This window comes from Lissotriton helveticus, chromosome 1_1 (assembly GCF_964261635.1).
Source record: "Lissotriton helveticus chromosome 1_1, aLisHel1.1, whole genome shotgun sequence".
In the NCBI taxonomy this organism is placed as follows: Eukaryota; Metazoa; Chordata; class Amphibia; order Caudata; family Salamandridae; genus Lissotriton; species Lissotriton helveticus.
Genome location: NC_136057.1, coordinates 721,238,267 through 721,260,711, shown reverse-complemented (window position 1 = coordinate 721,260,711; position 22,445 = coordinate 721,238,267). Strand labels below are relative to the sequence as shown.

Here is a 22,445-nt window from a genome sequence, read left to right as displayed (position 1 = left end):
TGGGGTACCCTTTTGGTTGCTAGCACTAGATCTTGTTGCATAGAGATTGAATTGTTAGCCAAAGAGTTTTTGATCTTCATAAAGAGTTTGTCGAACTGCTCTAGATTTCGATCCGATAATTGACTGAGAACGATCCCGTTGTTGTAAATGATAATGGTGAGATCAGCTTTGAAGGTTGGAGAGGCGGTAATGGAAAGACTAAAACCATGATGTGTTTTCCTTATCTGTTTGACCTGAAAAAAGGATATGAGGGTTTGTCTCCATTGGGCTCTTCTGTTCGTGAAGAAGATTAGGTTGTTCAGGATGCTGCCATTAGAAATGCAGAAACAAGTCTTTGATATAAGCAGTTCCGAGGGTGTTTTTTGATTCTGTTGTGTTCGAATTCTTAGCCGCGTTTTTTAGTAAGGTTAGGGGGATAAAAAATCTTAAAGGCATTGAAGCCCACTTGGGAGAGTGAGCCTTCAATAGGACTGGTGCTGGATGTAGCCATGGTGGGAGAGGGCACAATGCGAAGGCGAGGGTGAATTCTTGGGTCAGATCTGGTCACTCCTAGGGTAGGCCTGTTAGAAATCGTCAGATATATAATACATATCAAAATATTCTAACAACACCTAAACACCGCCGTTGTTGAGACACTGGCATGCTACAATACTGAGTACACAGCTCAACCCTCGAGGGGGGTTGCTAGACTTACCTCTCAGAGTGTTGCCGTCACTCACTTTGGGGTCGAACTCCGCAGACAGAAAGCGGTCAAATTGGTTGATGCTGAATTAGAGGTCTTTGCTGGCCAGTGCAGGCTTTGCTGAACAGCCTATTGTGTAAAGCCCTGAGGAAAGCCACAGCCCATTCAGTGGTGCTGGTGGTACTCAGAGAGCGGGTACAGTCAAGAAATGTAGGGGTTCACAGGCGTGGGCCGCACGGGAGAGGAGGCCTGCAGGTGCGAGGGGCCCTGTTGCAGGTCCTAGGTCGCTTCCCCACCTGTCTGCAACTGGTGCGGGGGTGCAGGATGTCGGCGATGCAGAAGGATGGTGCTGGCTTTGTGTCATAGGGCACTCCAAACACACTGATTGGAAGCATGCAAATGCAGTTCGACCTCAGTCCCGCTTTCCTCCATGGAATTCCCGTAGCAGGGACTTTGTAACTTCGGGAGCTGACTCGCTCCACTGAACCACCACACTAATCGTCTAACCTGCGGGACCGCGGGTCACTATCCTTTAACAACCAACGGCCCTCCAGGACATCTGTACCGGGAATTAACAGGTCCTTTGATCGCTCAACAGAGACAGAATCACCCATATACTCGCATCCGAGTGTTTCATTTTGATAGTGGATTTTAAACGTGCGCCACGCACTTGGGGCCCGGAATACTACCCGGTCAAGAGCCGAGCCGGGTCGGAATTATCACAGGCTTAGCGACCTTACAGAGGGCCCAGAGTTTACGTAAGCCCTGAGGAGTCACGGAAATCACTTTCCAATGCGACGAAACACGTGTCGGCTGGCCATTAAGAACATTAAAACGAAGATTCACTCTAAAGACTTTTGTCATTTTCTCTAGCAGCTGTTATTGCAACTGTTTTGGTGTCCACAAGGACACACGTTGTGCTACACTATAATTTTGAGTGCAGTAGGCAATTTGTTTTTTGTACTCAGAGAGCGGGTACAGTCAAGAAATGTAGGGGTTCACAGGCGTGGGCCGCACAGGAGAGGAGGCCTGCAGGTGCGAGGGGCCCTGTTGTAGGTCCTAGGTCACTTCACCACCTGTCTGCGACTGGTGCGGGGGTGCAGGATGTCGGCAATGCAGAAGGATGGTGCTGGCTTTGTGTCATAGGGCACTCCAAACACACTGATTGAAAGCATGCAAATGCAGCTCGGACCTCAGTCCCTCCCGCACAATGCCTGAGCCAATCTAGGTGCTGCTCCCTTGCTGTTAACACCATGAGAGCAGCACAATGATTGGCAGGGCCAAGTGCTGCCAACGCACCTGAGGAGACATTGGGGCTCTGGAAGCAATTCTGGAGCTCCTACATACGCACTGGTAGGCGAGGGTTTAAGTGTGCATGTCATGCTGGATAGAGCAATGCACCAGTCTAACCTGACAAGCGCAATTTACCTCAAGGAGCCGGTCAATCATCAAGCTTTCATTCATGACCCCCCTCATGTTTGCCCACTACAACAGGCTGTAATAAAGCAGGGAATCGTTGCCAGAGCCATTCCATGCACACGCAGTTAAAAAAAAAAAGAATTAAAACAAATTAACTTATTAAAGTAAACTGGTGGCACGGGCACCAATAGAAACAGGGGGTGATGCCACTACGCCCCAACAAAGAAATCACCGCTGGGTGCACGGCGAGGCAAGCAGATGAAAACAGCTAAATTAAGTTGAGCCTTGACAGCCTAGGACCTGGCAACAAACATACCGGTGACCATAGGCATCTGAGAGGCTGAGTAGATAGTGATGGGGTCAGGGCCGGACTCACTACCGGGCAGTTGTGTGTGCTGCCGAGCAGGGGGATGATTTATCCGTGGTATGGGCGTATTTCGTTGATGGGGACATGCGTGAGCTTTGAAAAAAAAACGAATTTCGTTTTGCACACACAGGTCCCCATCAACGAAAGCATTCCCCTGCTCGGCAGCACACACAACTGCCCGGTAGCCAGTCCGGCCCTGGATGGGGTGTTACGGGCCATATTGGGATTACATGAGACACAGGAACACCGCTCCCCTAGTGTTTCCTACCCAAACATTTCACAAATGAGAATATGGTGTAGTCATTGTGATTCACCTAACAATGCCTCATTTTCAGGGTACCCACATTGTCTGACTCTGGTTACTGCTACATTTCTGCATCTGGGAATGTAAAATACCCACGGTGTCAGTAATTCCAGGTGTATATATTCTGATGTAATGAGTTCACCTCCCTTGCAATGAAGGCCAAGTTTGATATTAATCAATGTTCTCTCTTTATCACTATACAAAACTAGGTTAAACCGCCTCACCACATTATTGTGTTTCTGGAATATTGAAAATTGATTCCTCATTCACTAATTCCTGTCTTATTGATATAAAATGTGGCTTTAAACTTACATATAATATTATGGTTTGTGAGTCTTTCTCATAACCTTATCTTGCAAGTTTTTCATTCCTTTTGATAGATTGTATCCTGTGCTTCAATACATTCCCTGTTTTTTCATTCTTTGGGGCACAATATTTACATACTTTTCTAATAATGGTCAACCTATAATTGTTTCTGGATCAGAAATCTTGTTGGTAGAAAAATAAGAGCAGGATTGATTAGGTAAATCCCTCCTCACTTATTAAAAGAAGTTGTCGAAACTGCCGCGGAGCAGGTGTAAAGAGGCCCAAGCCACCAAAGGAAGGGTGGAATTTCTGTGTGGGGAGTGCAGCTGCTGTCTTAAGCCCTGCCCTGCCATTCCAGGCGCCCACCCTTCGGGCGAGCATGCAAGATATTCCTGCACAGAAACCTTCCCATGGTGATATCTGTCTGCTCTACTGGAGGCCTCTGAATGCCTTCTTTATTTTCAGCAAAAGACCCAAATAATTTGACAAAATCAACCTCCCTCAAAACAACTGCAATTATCACCACAACTCCAGCAAAATGAAAACAAGCGGGTGAGAATCGTAAAGGCTTTAGCTGTCCGTAAAATAAAAAAAAATGTGTCTAAGTATTTCTCCTATTTGCCCTGTGTGGGACTGTTCAGCAATATGGTTTAATAAGAACTGCAGTGATGATAAAATATGAAATGATGAGTCTACAGTTCCACAATAAGGCTGTAAAATCCACAAACAAGTTGGTGACAGGGTCCTGGTTTACTGTATGGTTCCAGTAGCCCCAGAAGCTTCAATGCCACCCTACGTTCCCAATGTCATCAGCAGCAGTCATTTGTACTATGACTAACAAATGAATCTATATGATCAGACATAACGCCATCCTCTCCAGTACAATACAACAAATTCAAGGCAGCAGAGATCAGTGGCGCCGGCATGGCTCGTGGGGGGGAAGGTAGGCGCGGGGTTCGGCGTCGCACGGGGGAGGGTCGCACATGTTCAGAATTTTAAAAAAAGTACCTTGATGCTGGGTCACGCATCTTCTCTGCTCCCAGATCTTCTCAGCTCCTGCTCTCCTGCCTTCGGCTCCGACAGGAACGGAAGAAGGCAGCCAGGCTCCCTCTTCTAAGCCAATCACAATGCTACAATGCAGCGTTGTGATTGGTCTGATCGCCGTGACACGGCGCTCGGCCAGGGGCTGTAGGAGTGGGCACGTTCTCCAAGCAGGCTGTGAAGCAGCCTGCTTTGAAAATGGGGAAAGTGAGCATGACTGGTTTGGGAGGCCCGAGAGATCTGACCAAACAGGCAGTGGGCAAACCACTCCTTTCCTGCTCCAAGAGAAGAGCAACCCCACCCACCCGCCCGCTGCAAAGCGGCAGGACACGAAACATAAAAGAATGATAACTAAGTTATCATCATTTTATGAAAAGCTTAAAAGCAGTGGGGCGACGCTTCTCCACCATAGCAGAGGAGCCGCCCGTGGCAGAGATTATGCCTAGGCACAAATGAAGACCAATCAATCCAGTCTTCTAATACTCCTCTTTAGATGTCCTTAGGTTCATGTAAGACTCAAAAATGTTGCACATGTACATAGAATAGCCACTCTCAGTATGTACTCTGAACATAGGATCTATGCCCTTCAGTGGTGGCTTTTGATGAGATGGCAACCCAAGAAATTGAGGATTCATTTCTAAGAGAAAATAACTGACTTTCAAATAAATGGGAAAGCAGATGCAGAAAAGGGCAAGGCAAGATGATCCCTAGAATGTTTCACAGCCACAATTGGAAATGCTTTCATCCGACCCCATGTCGAGATTTAACCCAGGTTCGAGCCTCTATACCGTCTTGTGACAGCACTTGTCTACTAGAATGTCAGGAAGAACTGGACTTTCCAGCAGGGAGGCACCGTACTCAGACTCCCCTGATGAGGAAGTTATTTTCTAAAGCACTGTCAAGGCCACAAATGTGATTTACCTAGATGCAACTAACTCTAAGATAAATATATTAACCAGCCCCTGGTAGTGCTGCTCGGCATATCCAGCTCTCTCACTGCGAACCACTCACATAGTTCACAGTTCTCTCTGCAGGAATAGGGAACTTATTCTGCTGGCATATCTTTTCATCTGCAGATTGAAAAAGTCGATCCTACGAAAATTGCAAAACTGCCACAGGATTTAGATCCACTCATTGTGGATTCAGAACAAGAAAAATGTATCCAGCGTCCTCGTGTCATGTCATATGTGGCACCTTCACCCAGTCCTAGTTTTTCAGTCAAAAGTAATCAGCAGCCTTGGACTTGAACTTGTTTTTTTACATTATTTATGGGATAAAGTATACACTGCGATGCATTATAAGAATATTGCAAGCCACCAAGGAGTTATGTTATGTTATGTTATGTTATATATGGGTCTTGTATAGCGCAACGGCTACTCCAAAGGAGTGTCCCGGCACTTTTATGCTCCAGACCCAGAAAAAGAAGCTAAAAAACATAACAGACAGGAAACACAGAAGAAGGAGACAGAAGAAATCTAGTTCGAGAATAACCAAGTCTTAAGATCCTTCCTAAAGGCCAACAGATTGGACGTGGACCGCAACGACAAGGGAAGGGAGTTCCACAACTGAGGGGCCAAGTATCTAAAGGATCGCCCTCCCAGGCGAGCCCTCTTTATACGCGGGATCGCGGCCAGGGCCAAAGACTCCGATCTTAAAGATCGCGTCGGCCGGTAAAAAGCCAACCTTTTCTGTAGGTATTTAGCACCCGTGGCATGCAGTGCCTTGTGAGCTAATGTCAGGGCCTTGAACTTTATCCTCTTCCGTATGGGAAGCCAATGGAGGGATTGCAGCAGGTTTGAGGCACTAGCTCGACGATGCAATCCAAAAATTGCTCGTGCTGCCGCGTTCTGGGTCACCTGTAGGCGCTGTAGAAGGTATTCTAGGAGGCCCAAGTACAGAATGTTGGCGTAATCCAATCTGGATCCGATGAGGGCCTGTACAATTATTCTCCGGTGTTCCTGGGACAAAAGAGGAAAAAACTTTCGAAGCATCCGGAGGATGCCGAAACAGGTTCCAGTCAGGGTAGCCACCTGGGAATTAAGCGTTAGCCCATTGTCAATTTTAATTCCCAGGTTCTTAGCCCAAATGGACGCCTGAGCCGGAGGGAACATGTCAACAGGCCACCAGTCATGCCAGTTCGGTTCCAGAGGACATCCAAAGAAAAGTATCTCAGATTTATCCGAGTTACACTTGAGGCTGTTCAGATGGAACCAGTTAAAAACAGCCCCAAGGCACTCACGGATACTTTCCCCATCGAATTCTTCGCTCTTACGGCAGGTGAAAAGAAGCTGGGTGTCGTCAGCATATGAGACGATCTGGGCCCCGAAGGACTCCACCAAAGTCGCCAGAGGGGTCATGAGGATGTTAAATAGAGTTGGGCTCAACACTGAGCCCTGAGGAACTCCGACTCCCAGTGGCGGCATTTCGGCAGATCCAGGAGGGACCCAGACCGTTCGCCGGCGGTTGGCTAAGAAGGAACAAAACCAGTTCAGCACCGTCCCCCCAAGACCAATGTCATGAAGTCTTATGAGGAGATCCTCATGGGGGACGGTGTTGAAAGCCGCCGACAAGTCTAACATGACTAACATCACCCTGCCTCCGTCATCCAGCACCTCCTTTATAATCTCTGATACTTCCAGAAGCGCCGTCTCAGTGCTTAGGTTGGATCGAAAGCCCGATTGAGACGCATGAAGAAGCTCATTAGATTCCAGGAAGTTGGAAAGCACGCTATGAACGTGCTTCTCCAGGATTTTAGTCAGTGCTGGAAGGAGCGAAATAGGCCGATAGTTGGATGGAACCTCTGGGGCAAGATTGGGCTTTTTAAGAAGGGGAATCACCATAGCCTGTTTCCAGGAAGGTGGCAGAAATCCCTGACTCAAAGAAAGATTCAGAATAGGATTAGCTAATGGGTTGACAACATCAGCCATTCTGGCTAAAAATTTTGCCGGGCAAGGATCACAAGGTGAACCAGATTTCAGGTTCCTCATCAGAGCCAAAGATGAAGCAATTGTGAGGGGCGGAAAGTCCAGAAGGGCCGAGCCAGAGATAGGCTGGTATGCTATCTCATTAGACAGAGTCAAATGGTCCCCTGCCACTCTCGAAGAGAAGGACTCCTGAATCTGTCTGATTTTAGTCGTAAAAAAAATTAGCAATGGTATTCGCCCAGCTCTCATCTGGAGCCTCCTGGTCCGCGATCGAGCGGGAGGTAGTGAATTTGCGTACGATCTGAAAGATTTCCTTGCAGGAGTTGGCTGCTTCTTCAATTTTCCTAGCAAAGTAACACTTCTTAGCCTGTAAGATTAAAGCATGATATGATTTCATCATGGCCTTATAGGTCTCTTTTGCCTCCCCGTCATATAAGGCCCTCCATGCACGTTCAGCGGCTTTACACTGTCTGCGGGATTGGGCGACCTCTGCCGTGAACCAGGGGGCCGAAGATCGTTTGGTGTCTGATCTAGGGGGCTGTACAGGCGCTAGTTCATTCACTCTAGCCAGGAGCCAGGACTGCAGGGTCTCTAGATCGAGCTCCAGATCCCCCGTGACGGAGAGAGGATGATTCACCAGGGCCTGAGATAACATGTCAGGGGAGACCTGATGATACGCCCTGTAGTTCCTTCCCAGTTGCCTGGGGGCTCTGATAGATGGTTTCTCAGTGCCAGATATTTGGAAATGAACGAGATGATGATCAGACCACAATACAGGCACGAGTGCAGTGACCGTAATTGGTGAGGTGGAAAAAACCTGGTCTAATGTGTGGCCTTTGTCATGGGTCGGGCCGGAAAGATAGGGGAGCAGCCCCAGAGCAGATGTGATATCTAATAGCTTCACAACGTCCTTAGCCTGCCGGTCTTCCATATGAAGGTTAAAATCTCCCGCCAATAGACAATGTTCTGATCTAAGAACTAGTGTAGCTAGGACCTGCTGGAGGTCCTCAAAAAAGGACCCCACAGGGCCCGGAGGCCGATATACTATAAGGCCCTTCACAGCTTGCTGAGGTGATAGGGAGAGGGTAAAAGCAAGGGATTCGGCACCCATGATATTCTGCGTGGGCACAGCAGGATTTCTTTACAACAAGGGCAACGCCTCCCCCTCTTCCCTTAGCTCTGTCTTGTCTATATATGATGTATTCAGGTGGAATAGCAGCCGCAATATCCGGTTGCGATGATTCATATAGCCAAGTCTCAGTGAGCATAAGGCAGGTAGGGTTGTTTGTAGAGAGGACATCATAGATCTCCTGAGTATGTCTGGGCAGCGACCTGGTATTAAGGAGTAAGCAAGGGTGAATAATGCTACAATCCTTCGCGAGGGGGGTAGTAGGGAGAACCCTAGTAGGGTGCCACTTACAGCCTTGGCATTTATATTTACCCCTGTAGCGCCCCGGGAAGACTGAGAGGCAGGAGGCTTCCACAGAGCGCAAAGAGTGGAGCTCCTTGGATGTATACGACAACATATTAATGCTAAGAGAGGACAGGAGACAGCCAAGGGGTCCTGCCACGCCTCACGCCTCCGGGACGCTGACGGGCGCAGACGGGCAGGACTCTGGCGCGACTCAGGCGCAGATCTGGCGCGTCCGCAGTACGCGTCCGCTGCGCGGAGGGAAAGAGGAGCTTTATGTAGCGCTACTAGAGCGCGAGGGCGGAGAGTCCTACCCCCAAGATGGCGGCCCCAAACAGATCCCAGCCCTCGGCGTCAATACTCGGCCGAGGGCGGTCTGAAATCCCTGGTAAGGAGAAGGGAGCAGGCGAAGCGCTTAGCAGCGCTAGGAAGTCTCAGTCTGAGCAGCACGCTCGTGAATCAGGCGCGCTCACGTAATTGCACACAATGTTTAAAAATACAAAGTCACAAACACAGAGTTAAAAGCAGGTGGCAAAAGAAAAGAAGAGAGACCTCCCGGCTTTCCGCCTCAGGAGGGAAATGGTTTGTTTGCAGGTGGTAATCCCTGACTGACAGGCAGGATTCCCTTTTGTAGCGCTACTAGAGCGCGAGGGCGGAGAGTCCTACCCCCAAGATGGCGGCCCCAAACAGATCCCAGCCCTCGGCGTCAATACTCGGCCGAGGGCGGTCTGAAATCCCTGGTAAGGAGAAGGGAGCAGGCGAAGCGCTTAGCAGCGCTAGGAAGTCTCAGTCTGAGCAGCACGCTCGTGAATCAGGCGCGCTCACGTAATTGCACACAATGTTTAAAAATACAAAGTCACAAACACAGAGTTGAAAGCAGGTGGCAAAAGAAAAGAAGAGAGACCTCCCGGCTTTCCGCCTCAGGAGGGAAATGGTTTGTTTGCAGGTGGTAATCCCTGACTGACAGGCAGGATTCCCTTTTGTAGCGCTACTAGAGCGCGAGGGCGGAGAGTCCTACCCCCAAGATGGCGGCCCCAAACAGATCCCAGCCCTCGGCGTCAATACTCGGCCGAGGGCGGTCTGAAATCCCTGGTAAGGAGAAGGGAGCAGGCGAAGCGCTTAGCAGCGCTAGGAAGTCTCAGTCTGAGCAGCACGCTCGTGAATCAGGCACGCTCACGTAATTGCACACAATGTTTAAAAATACAAAGTCACAAACACAGAGTTAAAAGCAGGTGGCAAAAGAAAAGAAGAGAGACCTCCCGGCTTTCCGCCTCAGGAGGGAAATGGTTTGTTTGCAGGTGGTAATCCCTGACTGACAGGCAGGATTCCCTTTTGTAGCGCTACTAGAGCGCGAGGGCGGAGAGTCCTACCCCCAAGATGGCGGCCCCAAACAGATCCCAGCCCTCGGCGTCAATACTCGGCCGAGGGCGGTCTGAAATCCCTGGTAAGGAGAAGGGAGCAGGCGAAGCGCTTAGCAGCGCTAGGAAGTCTCAGTCTGAGCAGCACGCTCGTGAATCAGGCGCGCTCACGTAATTGCACACAATGTTTAAAAATACAAAGTCACAAACACAGAGTTAAAAGCAGGTGGCAAAAGAAAAGAAGAGAGACCTCCCGGCTTTCCGCCTCAGGAGGAAAGCCCCTAGAGGAATGAGGCCAAAGGCCAAGTTCCTTTATAAAGTTATGGACCTCCAAGGTGTCTGGCGATATCATTATCATGTATGGCATAATACATGGTCACATCATCATCTTTCCCACAAATCACTTAAAACCTTGGTACGTGGCTCTTTTATTTAAACGAGAGAGCATGTTTTCAAGCATGAAGAATAAGCATAGAATTTCTAGTCTAGTGCAAAATTCAACACATCAAAAAAGTAAGATTTGTTGCAAGACAATAGTAGAATCAGTTTAATATAAGTCAGTTTTCTTTTTAAAGAAGCATGCATAAATATTCTAATTTGTCTATAATTAAGGAGTGCAAAAAATAAAGATGTCATAAATGGATGTACGTCGTTACAACGCAATGTTTTACTCGCAGTACTTTACGACGCATGTTTTACAACGCAAGTCGTTACCACGGCTTGCATTGTTGGGGGCTGGATAGTGAATAGTTTAATTTACTATTCCAACTCCAGTCCCCATGGATAGTAGGGAAGGAGATGGATAGTAAATTAAACTATTTACTATCCTGGAGCGCCCCCCAGCGCAATTCGTTGTTACAACTTGCGTTGTAAAAGTTGCGTCGTAAGGGAACTGCGGTGTAACATCCGTGTTGTAAAGGATGTTCCCTGTCATAAATATCTCCTTTCATGTTGTCACTGTACAGCTAGAAAAACAGAGGACAAGATAGAAAATAACTTTCGTTTTAAAAACAGCTGCTTTAATTATGCTCCAACACCTACCTTTCTCCTCAGCTGCTGGCTCTGGAAGTAGGCAGTGTGACGTCAGAACTCAAATGTATTAAGTTATTACAGTTGAGTTCTGACGTAATTTCTTTATAGTTGGCAACAGCGTGCATCACAAGTCACAGATTATAAGGAAATTATAGACTGGCTTTTATACAGGGATTGCAGAATCCCATGCAGAGTAATGTGCCTAAAAATATCTCCATACACAGACGTGTTCGCTGAGAAGCCAGGGTTTGTGGACAGTGTCATCCATGGCATGGACCACTCGGCAGGTATCTTTTGGGGGATTCAAGTGGTCTGGATTAGTGGTACACAAGTAAATTGTTGTGGGACCCTATAGTTCATCGCTGCTACTTGCTAGTACTTTCTGTAAGCAATGGTGGCCGGCAATCATCGGGGGTGGCGAGGTGGGGCAGGGGTGAGGGGGGATGTAAAGAAAAAAAAATAACAACTTACCTTATCACCACTGCGTCTCTCCTCTGCATCAGGACCAGGGCCGGACTGGCTACCAGGCAGTTGTGTGTGCTGCCGAGCTGGGGGCTAATTTCTCTGTGGTGGGGGCTTATTTCGTTGATGGGGACCAGCGTGCGCATTGAAATAAAAAAAGCAAAACGAATTTCGTTTTTCACACGCAGGTCCCTATCAACGAAATTAGCCGCCAGCTCGGCAGCACACACAACTGCCCGGTAGCCAGTCCGGCCCTGATCAGGACTCCGCTGGCGCCAAACAGGAACCAGGAAGCACCCAGGCTCCTCTGGCCAATCACAATGCCACAATGCAGTGCTGTGATTTGTCTGAGCGCGGTGGATCTTTGCTCAGCCAGGGAATGAGGACCTGTGCATGTTCTACAAGCAAACAGTTATTGAGCACTTGGAGTGGGCAAACCCCTCCTCCCCTGCCCTGAGACCAGAGCAGCCCCGACCGCAAAGCAGCACGGAAACATAAAATGAGAATAACTTTGTTTTTCTCATTTTATGTTTACTTTATTTACACTGCTTATAAGCAGTGGGTGATGCTTCTCCGCCTTAGCAAAGGAGCCGCCACTGACTGTAAGTGACTGTGACCAAATAAAGGAATGTAGGATTCGATGCCCAACAGTTTGAGGCTCAAATATGTTTAGGATGAAGTCTAAATCTTGAACAAAGAATTGAAAACACTGTTGAAACCAATGAAACGTCAATCAGCTGTTGTGACTGTTTCGCAAACTAGTGCAGAGAACCTAGTAATCAATGTTACACTGCAATTTCCATCGAACACTGTAGAATTAAAGGTTGCTGCTAATTGTCCGTGTAGTTTGACCTTTTGCTCACTGCCGACACTTTATGGCCAAGGAGTGAGTGAATGAATAATGTATGTATTCACAATGCAGCCAAAACCACCCCCTGACAGTTTCTAATGGAAGAATATCAGCAGGGGTGGTTTGGAAAAAATTACGTTTTTAAAATATAACAATGGTATTTCTAATAGTGGAGATTCTTCTAAAGTTTAAGGGGAAAGTGTTTCTGAAGTGAGGTAACCGTCCTTTCCCTGTTGCTTTCCAACCTTCACGTTATACTTGTTATTGTCATTCGGAGAATGAAAAGTCTAAGTCATCCCTGCCGTCATCCAAACAGTGGCTTGCAGGTTCTGCACAGATCTCTGCAGGGGGCAATAACTAATCGAGCCCATTTACTGTAAAGATGTAAATGCGGTGCCATTTTTCCTGTCTTTTAAGCTTTTTTTAACCGATTTTCTCGTGTCCCCGTCGCCTTGCCCATCCCCGGGCCGCTGCACCCGTCACCTCACTCCCGAGCAGCAGTTCTGCTCTACCTGAAGCTATGTTGTGGACACATTTCTTTTTCGGACCAGCAATGTTACCCGCAAATAAATGAATGAATGAATGAAATATTGCTTGTATAGCGCGTTTCAACCCTGAGGCCTCGTAGCGCTATAGTAATTCTACTATACGTTCATCTTCGAATGTAAGTTAGTTGACCCTTAATTTTTAAGCAGAATAAAAAAAAAGGTGGTGGGGAATGATGGTGGGTCTTTGACGGAGTTGTGGCCAAAGAAGCGTGACTTTGAGTCCTTTCCAAGAGACATGACTTGTGTAATTAGAGTGCGACTTAAAACATGTAAGCTAAACTCTTGTGCTTCACACAGTCCGCTCACTACCTGACTATTGTTTGAGTGTCTCTGAAACATGGGAGATGTAAGCGGGGGCTAACTGACTGCCATGGATTATATCAAAGGAGTCCTTGATAATGTTGATACATGGATCAGCGCTTTCCTTGTAAAGGACATTAATATAGGGCGCGACAGAAACTAGTTTCAAAGTCCATTAATAGTTCCTGCCGGGTCTGGGTGTGAACCCCGGGTGGGCTGCCCTGGTTTGAATGAATCGAGAGCTCTTTAACGCGCACTGTACAATGAATGCCCCGTCATGAATGGGCAGCACGTGACTGGACCGCGGCCACCTTATCCTCCTCCAGATAAAATTGACATTAATTGGATCGGGCTAATTTTGGTATATATGCCCATTGAATAGGGAAAATGCAACTAATAAATTGATTAATTTGGCTTTTGTTCAACGAATAGTTGGAGACCATTGTCTTTGAATGATAATCGCTACCCAGGTCTGCTGACTTTTTGGGTTACCCCATTTTTTTGACTATTACCTTATCCTCCTCGGCACACTCACGTGAGCACGAGCTGGCTCCATTTATTTCCTTTCATAAATCAATCTTATTGGAAAGGTCAAAGAGACATCGCAGTGTCTGCTTTGTTAAAGGGTTTCTACAAAAGCCCCAATGGGAGTTATCGAGCCCTCTGTGGTCAGGAAAGTGAGCCCACCCGGCGGGTGAGTCATCGAGAGGATGAAAAAGGGAAAAGTGTTTTCATAATTTGCCGCATGACTGTTTCCTTTTCTGCTCTGACTTTTTAAGCTGGAATGTGATGCGGAATAGTGTGAATCTGCGAGCCAACGTTGACTTAAGGATGTTTATTGTCTTCCTCCCCCTCATCTACAGATCTACACTGACTGGGCCAACCACTACCTAGCGAAGTCCGGGCACAAGCGGCTGATCAAGGACCTGCAGCAGGACATCGCGGACGGCGTCCTGCTGGCGGAAATCATCCAGATCATCGGTGAGTTCCGAGCTCGTGACGCGCGAGCGCGCGCACCGCAGGGCGGGAAGGGGCAACACCTCAGGTGCACCATTTATCGAACATTGTTGCGCACAGCACGTGCGGGATAGCGGACTCCCTCGTGCTGGTCGAATGCGTACTCACCATGGGATGTGGAGTAGCATAGCATGGGAGAAGACTCACTGTATTATGTCGTAGTTGCATGTACGTAGCGCTATACAGGCTTTGCTATGGTAAAAGTAGCCTTGCGTTGAGAGTTTTCCACGAGCACATGCCCCGTGCCTGAAGAGAGTGGCGGGGAGAAGGGAGGGCTACTGAATGCTAATACTGTTTCCTCTGCAAGGAGGTGAGCGCTGAATAATGTCCCTCGCCCAGGCCCATATGTCTCTCAGAGTATGCCGCTTTCCCTTTCATTTTGTGAAAAGTATGAGCCTGCTGGGGCGTCTGGGGGCGGCTGTTTTAACTGTTGCTGGCGCGCGCGGCCAGGAACGCCGCGCGCGCATGGGGGAGCTGTCAGAAGCGAGCGCTCCAGTCCACCACATGCCTCCCATGTGTGCGCCGCGCCGGCCCGAGCGCAGCCTGCTCCCGGGGACGCCCTGAAACATTATCCAGGGCTGTGCGGAGACAATCCCGGTGCACTTCATGTCAGCAGCAGTCGCTTGGCACCGGCTGACTAATCAGCAGGCGACCTCCCTCGCACTTAGCCCCGCTCGGTTTCTGCATGAGGGATTGACTGCCGCGAACAAGTGCGCTACTGTGGAAGTGCCAAGGGCTGCGCTCAGCGAGAGGTGCGCAGTCTAAACTACTTCCACGGGCCCATTTTTCACTCTCAAGTATTTTTTTTTCTTTTCGGGTTTTTCTTCTTCACTGTTTTAAGTTCCTCCTACCATTTGGTTGTTTTTCTGCAGCCAATGAAAAGGTTGAAGATATCAATGGGTGTCCCAGGAGCCAGTCACAAATGGTAAGTCGACGACTCTTATTTCTTTGAGTTGTTAATGTGTTTCCATGTGGCGAGGAGATTTGCTTTGCTGAATGTTATTAACCAGAGCTCGTGAACTCACATTTACCTGACAATATGTGACGTAGTTCCTTTCGAGATAGTAGTAGCCACTTGTTTGTCCAACATCTGTCAATGGCAACACGATCACGTTATGTCATAGATAAATGCAGATTCTTCTACTTTTTATGAGACATGAAAATACCTAGTGCGTCATGTCTGTAAGTGTACTATTGATATTTGTGAATTGTGCTGTATTCAGTGTTCAACCTGTCTAAAAAGGTACTAAGGCCTACTGATTCAGAAGATGTGCTTTATGGTCCGCACAAATGGTGAAGAAAAACATCATTCTACTCCATTCAGTTTGCAAATAATACTTCATTTTGCTATGTGGAGATTTTGCCAGCCACCTTCTTAGATATAGCATCTCATAGTCACCTGTTGTTTCGGGCAAACATTAGGAACATGTTACTTATTTGCAGGTGGCGTGTATATCTGGCAGTACACACCTACTATGCCTTTTCTTGTGTTATGTTAATCATTTCTTAAAGGGCGGCCAGGTGGGCAGAAGTACTGAACAGCACAGGCTCGTTTCAATCCTGCTGCTGAAAAGCAGTGAGTCCAGATGTTAAATGCCCCGCTTCTCATGAAGGAGGCCACAGTGCTGCCAGGGGCTTCGTCTTTAGGGTGACCACATCCCTGTAAACCACTGGGACTTCATTGCTATCCAGTGTGTACATTCTGTTGATTCTACCCAAGTGAAGCAAGGCTACCCCTGACAATAGTGGATTGTTTTGATAGTGGAGAGTCCACCTTTCGGAATGTGGTATACCAGTGACAGAGAACCATCTGTTCCCCGTGCATGATTTGAATATCAAATTGTAGGTATGGGACCAACAGCCCCAGCAAAGACATTGTTTCCTGAATGTGCTACAAACAACACAGCGTCTCTTGACATTTATAGAAGGAATGGGTTTGAGGGCCTTAAATTCGAAAGCTGTATTCATTTTCCTAGTTAAATAACACCCACAATTCTCAAACGATAATTAAACATTACAGAACTCAGACATTCCAGTACCCAAAAGCTGAAGAGACATGTATGCAAGCCTAGGGTAAGACAGAACGTTTAAAGCACATAGGAAGTTTAAAGAAAAAACTGTTTATGGCCCAGCTCACGTAATGCATACTCACTTGTACCCTTAAACACAACAAACCTAAATATGGAGAAAAAACTAGAGCCACTATTCCCATATATAACCTTCAAATCAATTCACATTTGTAGTCCACAAAGCAATTTCCCAAATGGCTGTAATTGTTTTTAAAGTGCTTCTAACAATCCAGAAACCACTTTATCCAAAACGTGTTTTGCAATCACATAGATCGCTTTACAAACAAACCCATCAGGAATGGCATAACAATCAAAGGGGGTTTAAGGCCCAATTATACTGTTCTAAAGTCTGAAGTATAAAGCATAGAAATCACGAGTGAAACAAGCATGCTAGATGATGGTTTTTCACTATAGTTAAGATCGACCTTTCACTACCCCTGGGACTACAGGATTAAGGAATTCCAATGAGGCTTGTACCACTGAAATGTTTCTGGTTTGTGGAGACAGTTCTTAACCCGATGACCTCATGTTTGACCATATAAGTATCAATCACATTCCAGATCACCATTGTCATCTGGGTTTACGTGCCTTCGCTACACTATGCCTAGGTATTTTATATCTTCGTACTATTGTCTCACATACAACAGTCATCATATTTTCTATTTCTAATGACCTTCACAGCACCACCTTTATAGACAATGTCTTTGGTCTCGCTGCTCCATTATTGAGTGTTCTATCTATGCATAAGCTACCTAGACGAGTATGCCATCTCCTATGCTAAGATAGCCAATGGCTCAATAAATAATCTGGGAGGAGATATCTTTCTTATACAGTGGGAAAGCTTGATTGCCCCTTTCCTTGATTAGTAGTGATATCTTGTGCTCATGAACTCAAAATATTGTTTTACCGACATCTTAGTGCGAGGAATATGGCTTTGTTGGGCAACTGTATTGTGTAGGCCTAGTGTGCTCATTCACTCTGAATCGGAATATGGAGTATATGGCCTGGCATCCTTTCATCTAGCATGAGCGATGCATGTGCACTGACAGGACTAATACAATCTACTTTATCGAAGTGGTGGGGTCCACATAATTTTGAAGTTGCAAAAGATTGCGGAAGTGGAGTGCAGAGCAGAATCATCTACTTGGCAATCCAAGTTTTATGGTGAAGGGGCCACTATCACCCCCCACCCCCGCATGTAGGCATGTATTGGAATGAGGACAGGTTTATTCTTGTGACGCTATCAGCCAGCAATGCACGGCCCACACTGTGAAATTATGAGTCTGGTTGGCTAACTTCTACCGTCACAGCACTGGCATGGTTCTTGATGGCATAGGTAGGCAAATTATACCCAGGTGTGAAGAAAGACACATTCAAAAATTCAGGGTCCGCAAGTCCTTACTATGATACTTGAATGGAGAACGGCCTCCCAGGGCTCAGATTTGGTATATGTGCAGTGGGCTTTCAATTGTGTTCCTGTTAGATGGATTGGCGGAATGTGGCAGTGCCTTTAATCATATATAAAGTGTTGCCTCGGTTGCTCACAGTTTCAGTAATTTACATTTGAAGGAAACAGAGGTGATGGGAAATAAACAAAACATTTATTAGTCTTGGAGTAGACCATGTAAGTTTGTTGTGGGCGGCTATTCGAACAGATGTATAGCACACAAGAACGGTGATGTTTCTGATCTTATGAGGAAAGTAGTACCACAGGTTACCACAGAACAGGTAGATACAGTGAGTCAAGTGCCTGGCTAGGGCACAACATGAATAAACTGAAATGTTGGGATTTCTAAGCTGTTAGCTGTTCCAGTTGTTATTTGTGTACTGAATCTCTACATTGACAATATACCAAAAGCAGCTTGAGGCAGACTTAGCGTAGTTACTGAACACAAACTGCAAAACCTTTAAGGTATCAATGATTGCATTTAGTAACATTAACTATGCACCTAGTAATGACTAGTTCACCTGCAGCATAGTATAAATAATCTGCTTCACCATTTTCCCTGCTCTAAGTGCCAATAGACGGCAGGAAGCTGTTTCAAGTACTTAGTGTCATGTTTGGTGACTTTGATTTGTACTTTTTTAGGTTATTAAACCATTGCCGGACATTGATCCTTTTAATTTTCACCCTCTTGAAATATCGGAAATCACTGGAGGAGCACTATGCCTGTGGATGGTATACTTATCATCCCAAACCCACCTGACACAGTGCTGATTACAACAATATGCTTGGTAGGTCAAACATCTGTTGATTTTATTTGAATTGATTACATTTTTGATAAAGCGCAAACAATTACCATGGCATCAAGGCACTGTTGCCGAACGTCCAGAACTGAGCCGTGTCCACAGACCCACCATATTAAGGAATAGGGGGGTAACACTGTCTATATGGCACAGAGGCAAGTTTTAAGTGTCTTTCTAAAAGACAAAAGCTCACTGATCGCTGTTAGGCGCTGTGGTAGAGAACTGCTGCTGCCTCACCATGTCATCTTTCAGATTCTAGGTACTGAGAATAAATTACGATGTGTGGAGCGAAGGTTTCTTGCTGGAGTGTACCAATGAAACATCTCTTTAATCTCAGCAAGGCTAGGAAGATAAAGGGTCTTGTGTACAATACAGATGGCTTTAAACATAATTTGTTTTCTGATGGGGAGCCAATGCAGATGACACAACCCAGCAACCGCATCTGATTGGCGCCTTGGAATCTCAAGGATCGCTCTGGCAAGCACATTCTGTGCCACCTGCAATTGTTGATGAGTTCTGATATTGGAGTCAATATCGAGGGAATTACAATAGTCCAATATGGACATGACCCGGGCTTATGCGACCCGCTTTAGTGCCGGCTATGGGATAATACGGGAAACATTTTTTAAGTATCCTTACAAGCCAATAGTATGTTGCCACAGTTTGATTAGCCTGTGTATTAAGTGTGAGTTCCGTGTCTAAAACGACCCAGAGATGTTTTGCCTTCTCAACTGGAATGGGACCGGTGCCTAAGGCACCCGGACACCAGTTACAATTCCAGCATGAGGTTTGCATCCAAAAGAGTAGTATTTGGTTTTATCACTTTTTAACTTCCGAAAATTCCTTCCCATCCAGTTGGCAACTGCTGGCTTGCATTGTAAGAAGTCATCAGCGGTGACAGCAGAGTTCTTAGGATTCAACACAATAATCTGTATGTCGTCAGTTTAGAAAATTACATGCATCCCATAAAGCAGAATGATGGCAGCAAGTGGAGAGTTGTAAAAGTTGAAAAACGTAGGGCTCAATGATGAGCCCTGCAGCACTCCACAATGCAGAGAGAAAATATCGGAGTAGAACTGCTGTAGCAGCAACCTCTGTGAATGGACCATGAGGTCGGATAAGCAGGCGCCCGTTGTGTGATACCCATATCTCATCAGTGAGGATGAGATGGTATTAAAGGCTGTGGGCCACTTTGGTTCCTAAATGTTTCCTGACACCGAACTAGGAATTATCCAGTGATCCCTGCTCTTTCGTAAATTCCATCAAATGCCTAATCAGATGTTTATCAAGGATCTTAGCTGGAAGGTGTAGAAAGGTGCAGGTACACGTTCTGATCCCGCGTACGCCTTTTTTTCAATTTCAACTGCTGCACTGGGCCCACAAACGATCTCTTTCTACAGTTCACTAGACTCATATTTTATATTGTATTGACAGAGGCATTAGTCCTCCGATGGACCTTTCTTCGTCATAGACAGGGGTGAGGAATCAGGATGTCCTAACCATTGACTACCCAATGAGGACAATTAATTAGCAGCCAATTCACAAGTTAGAGATATGTTTTAAATACACTACTCTCAGAACCATGCTATAGAAATAAAGTATTGCAGCAGGTAGACCCAACCTCCTGAAGAAGTTCAGTCTAACCAAAGTTAGACAAAGTAAGGGTTCTGCAGTCACAACACAAAATAAAAGCAGCAGCACTTGATGTTCTGAAAATAATCTATGACTCTCCCTGTCACGCATTTAGAATCAATGTCTCATTAGCACAATTTTAAGGAAAGAATATTAAGAGATATTAACAGACGTAGTACATTTTAGATAATTTAGTTATTGTATTAAAGATCCAAAATCAATGCATATAAGCAACATTTTAAGTAGCTCAGTTAAGAATATTACAGCACTTTTAGTCAAACCACACATTTAGTCAAAGTATTCTGTTTATAAAGAGGATGTTCAACCTGACAGATTCCCACTACGAATGAAGACAGGAGGATGGTTCCAAAGAATTCACTCAGAAAGGGCCAAAGGGATCAAGTTAAAGTCTGCTAGAGAAAGTGCATGGGCCAAGGCCACAGGGGATAGAGCAAAATTGGGAAAGTTCAGATCTTGTCTCTCACCAGACTGTCCAAGAGAGTTCAGCATGCAACTTCATTGCAAAGAGATAAAAGCAGGGAGATGGAAATGTAATTAGTCGGTCAGCACAGAAGGATTCCAAATCGATCAGCAGCCACAGCAGCTGTTGCATAAAGCATTCCAAGGAGTCCTCTAGGGTGTGGCGCCGTGGCCAGGGCGACTGACGCTGGAATCTGGGGATCACGGTTCGATCCCCGGCTCCGGCGGCAGGTTAGCCCAGCACCATGTGACTCTGGGCAATAGCTCGCTTAATCTTCCCGACGGCCCCCAGCGCCTAGAGACCCTTACGGGTGATTGTGCGCTTTACAAATGTGGACTTTACTCTACAAGTAAGAGTGCCTGAGCATCCTTCTTTGTGGAGTGAGTTTATATGGTAATAACGATGCACTTGTGACATCAGTCATCGTTCCACAATGGTCTGATCATCATGTGGTCATTCTTCCGTTTGTTGATACTCCAGCCTATGTTCCCATGCTGATCATGAGAAACAACTGTCCTTTCCATCCTCAGGTTAGTTGACAAAGAGCTATATACTTTGTTGTTCTTCATGAGTACAGGCCCAAAGTTCGGTTCTCACCAATTCACTTCACAATGGACACTCCTCGGAGGAGAGGGCGTGAGGGCTGATGAAGTCGGTGATGTCTTCGCTGAATTGTGTGCGGGGTCCGGGTGGTCTGTAGATGAGGGTACCTCTGAGTGTGGTCTTAGGGTTGGTGTGAATCTGGAAGTGAAGGTGTTCAGCGGTTGTGAGGTTGTCATCGGAGCTGGTCGTGATGCGGATGGTGTTCTTGTGAACGATGGCGATTCCTCCTCCTGTTTGGTTGATGCGGTCCTTTCGGATGATCTTGTAGCCGTCCGGGATGGCTATGGCGATGTCGGGCGCTGATGAGGCGTTCATCCAGGTTTCTGTAAGAAAGGCGACGTCCGGCTATGTGGTATCGAGTAGGTTCCAAAGTTCAATGGCGTGTCTGTGGACCAAGCGGGTGTTGAGCAGGATGCACTTCAGGTGGTTAGTGTCGGAGCTCTGTTTGGAGTTTGTGGATTTGGTGTGGGTCCTGAAGCAGTCGAACTTGCAGGAGTGGCAGGTGAAGGGTCCATGGGTGTGTCCTGGGGCGGCTTGGTAGCAGTCTGGGAGGCGGCCGGAGTTGAGTGCTGAGAGGGTGGCGGAGTCGTACGTTATGTGGGTGGAGAGGAGTTTGCGGGGGCCAGGGGGTCTGGCGCTGGGCGCGGTCCAGGCGCGGACGGGCGTAGACGGGCTTACCTTTGGCGTGCCTTCGGCGCGCATAGGGCGCGATCGCTGCGTGTGAACGCTGCGCGCGAAAGCATCTGTCATAAGTGGGTAGTGGGGGGGTGGGGCGAGGGAGGAGCAGCTGGGAGGCGGGAGCGGGGTGGAGGGACGGGCTGGGAGGCAAACAAACAACAAAATGGCAGCAGAAACAAAAGCGAAACCAGGCGAATCAATCACTCAGGCAATGCGATATAGCGCTACGATGTGGCACAATTTTAATGTAGGCAATGAAACAGTCCAGCGCAGCGCTACGATATCAATCAGGCACAATTTGAATGCAGGCACTGTAATAGTTCAGCGCAGCGCTACGATATCAATCTGGCACAATTAGAATGCAGGCAATGTAACAGTCCAGAGCAGCGCTACGATACCAATCTGCCTCGATTGTAAAGCAGGCAATGTAGTGGACCAGAGCTGCGATATCAGGGAGCGTGGGGAGCGACCTCCTCTGCAGGAGTCAGGATGGTCACAGCGCTAGGGCAGGCAGGACAATTCCTAAACTATCTGTGGGAGGGAGGAGCAGCTGGGAGGCGGGAGCGGGGTGGAGGGACGGGCTGGGAGGCAAACAAACAACAAAATGGCAGCAGAAACAAAAGCGAAACCAGGCGAATCAATCACTCAGGCAATGCGATATAGCGCTACGATATAGCGCTACGATGTGGCACAATTTTAATGTAGGCAATGAAA

General features: G+C 47.0%; 1 protein-coding gene across 2 annotated transcripts in view; it reads left to right on the top strand.

The window, feature by feature from the left end:
* Positions 1 to 22,445, top strand: part of NAV3 (neuron navigator 3) — a 1,248,418-nt gene that overhangs the window by 183,860 nt on the left and 1,042,113 nt on the right. For both annotated transcript variants that reach the window (XM_078674251.1, XM_078674250.1), the window contains exons 2-3: positions 13,868 to 13,985; positions 14,894 to 14,946. In XM_078674251.1, the coding sequence (XP_078530377.1) occupies positions 13,868 to 13,985; positions 14,894 to 14,946 (171 nt within the window). The remainder of the gene's footprint in view (positions 1 to 13,867; positions 13,986 to 14,893; positions 14,947 to 22,445) is intronic.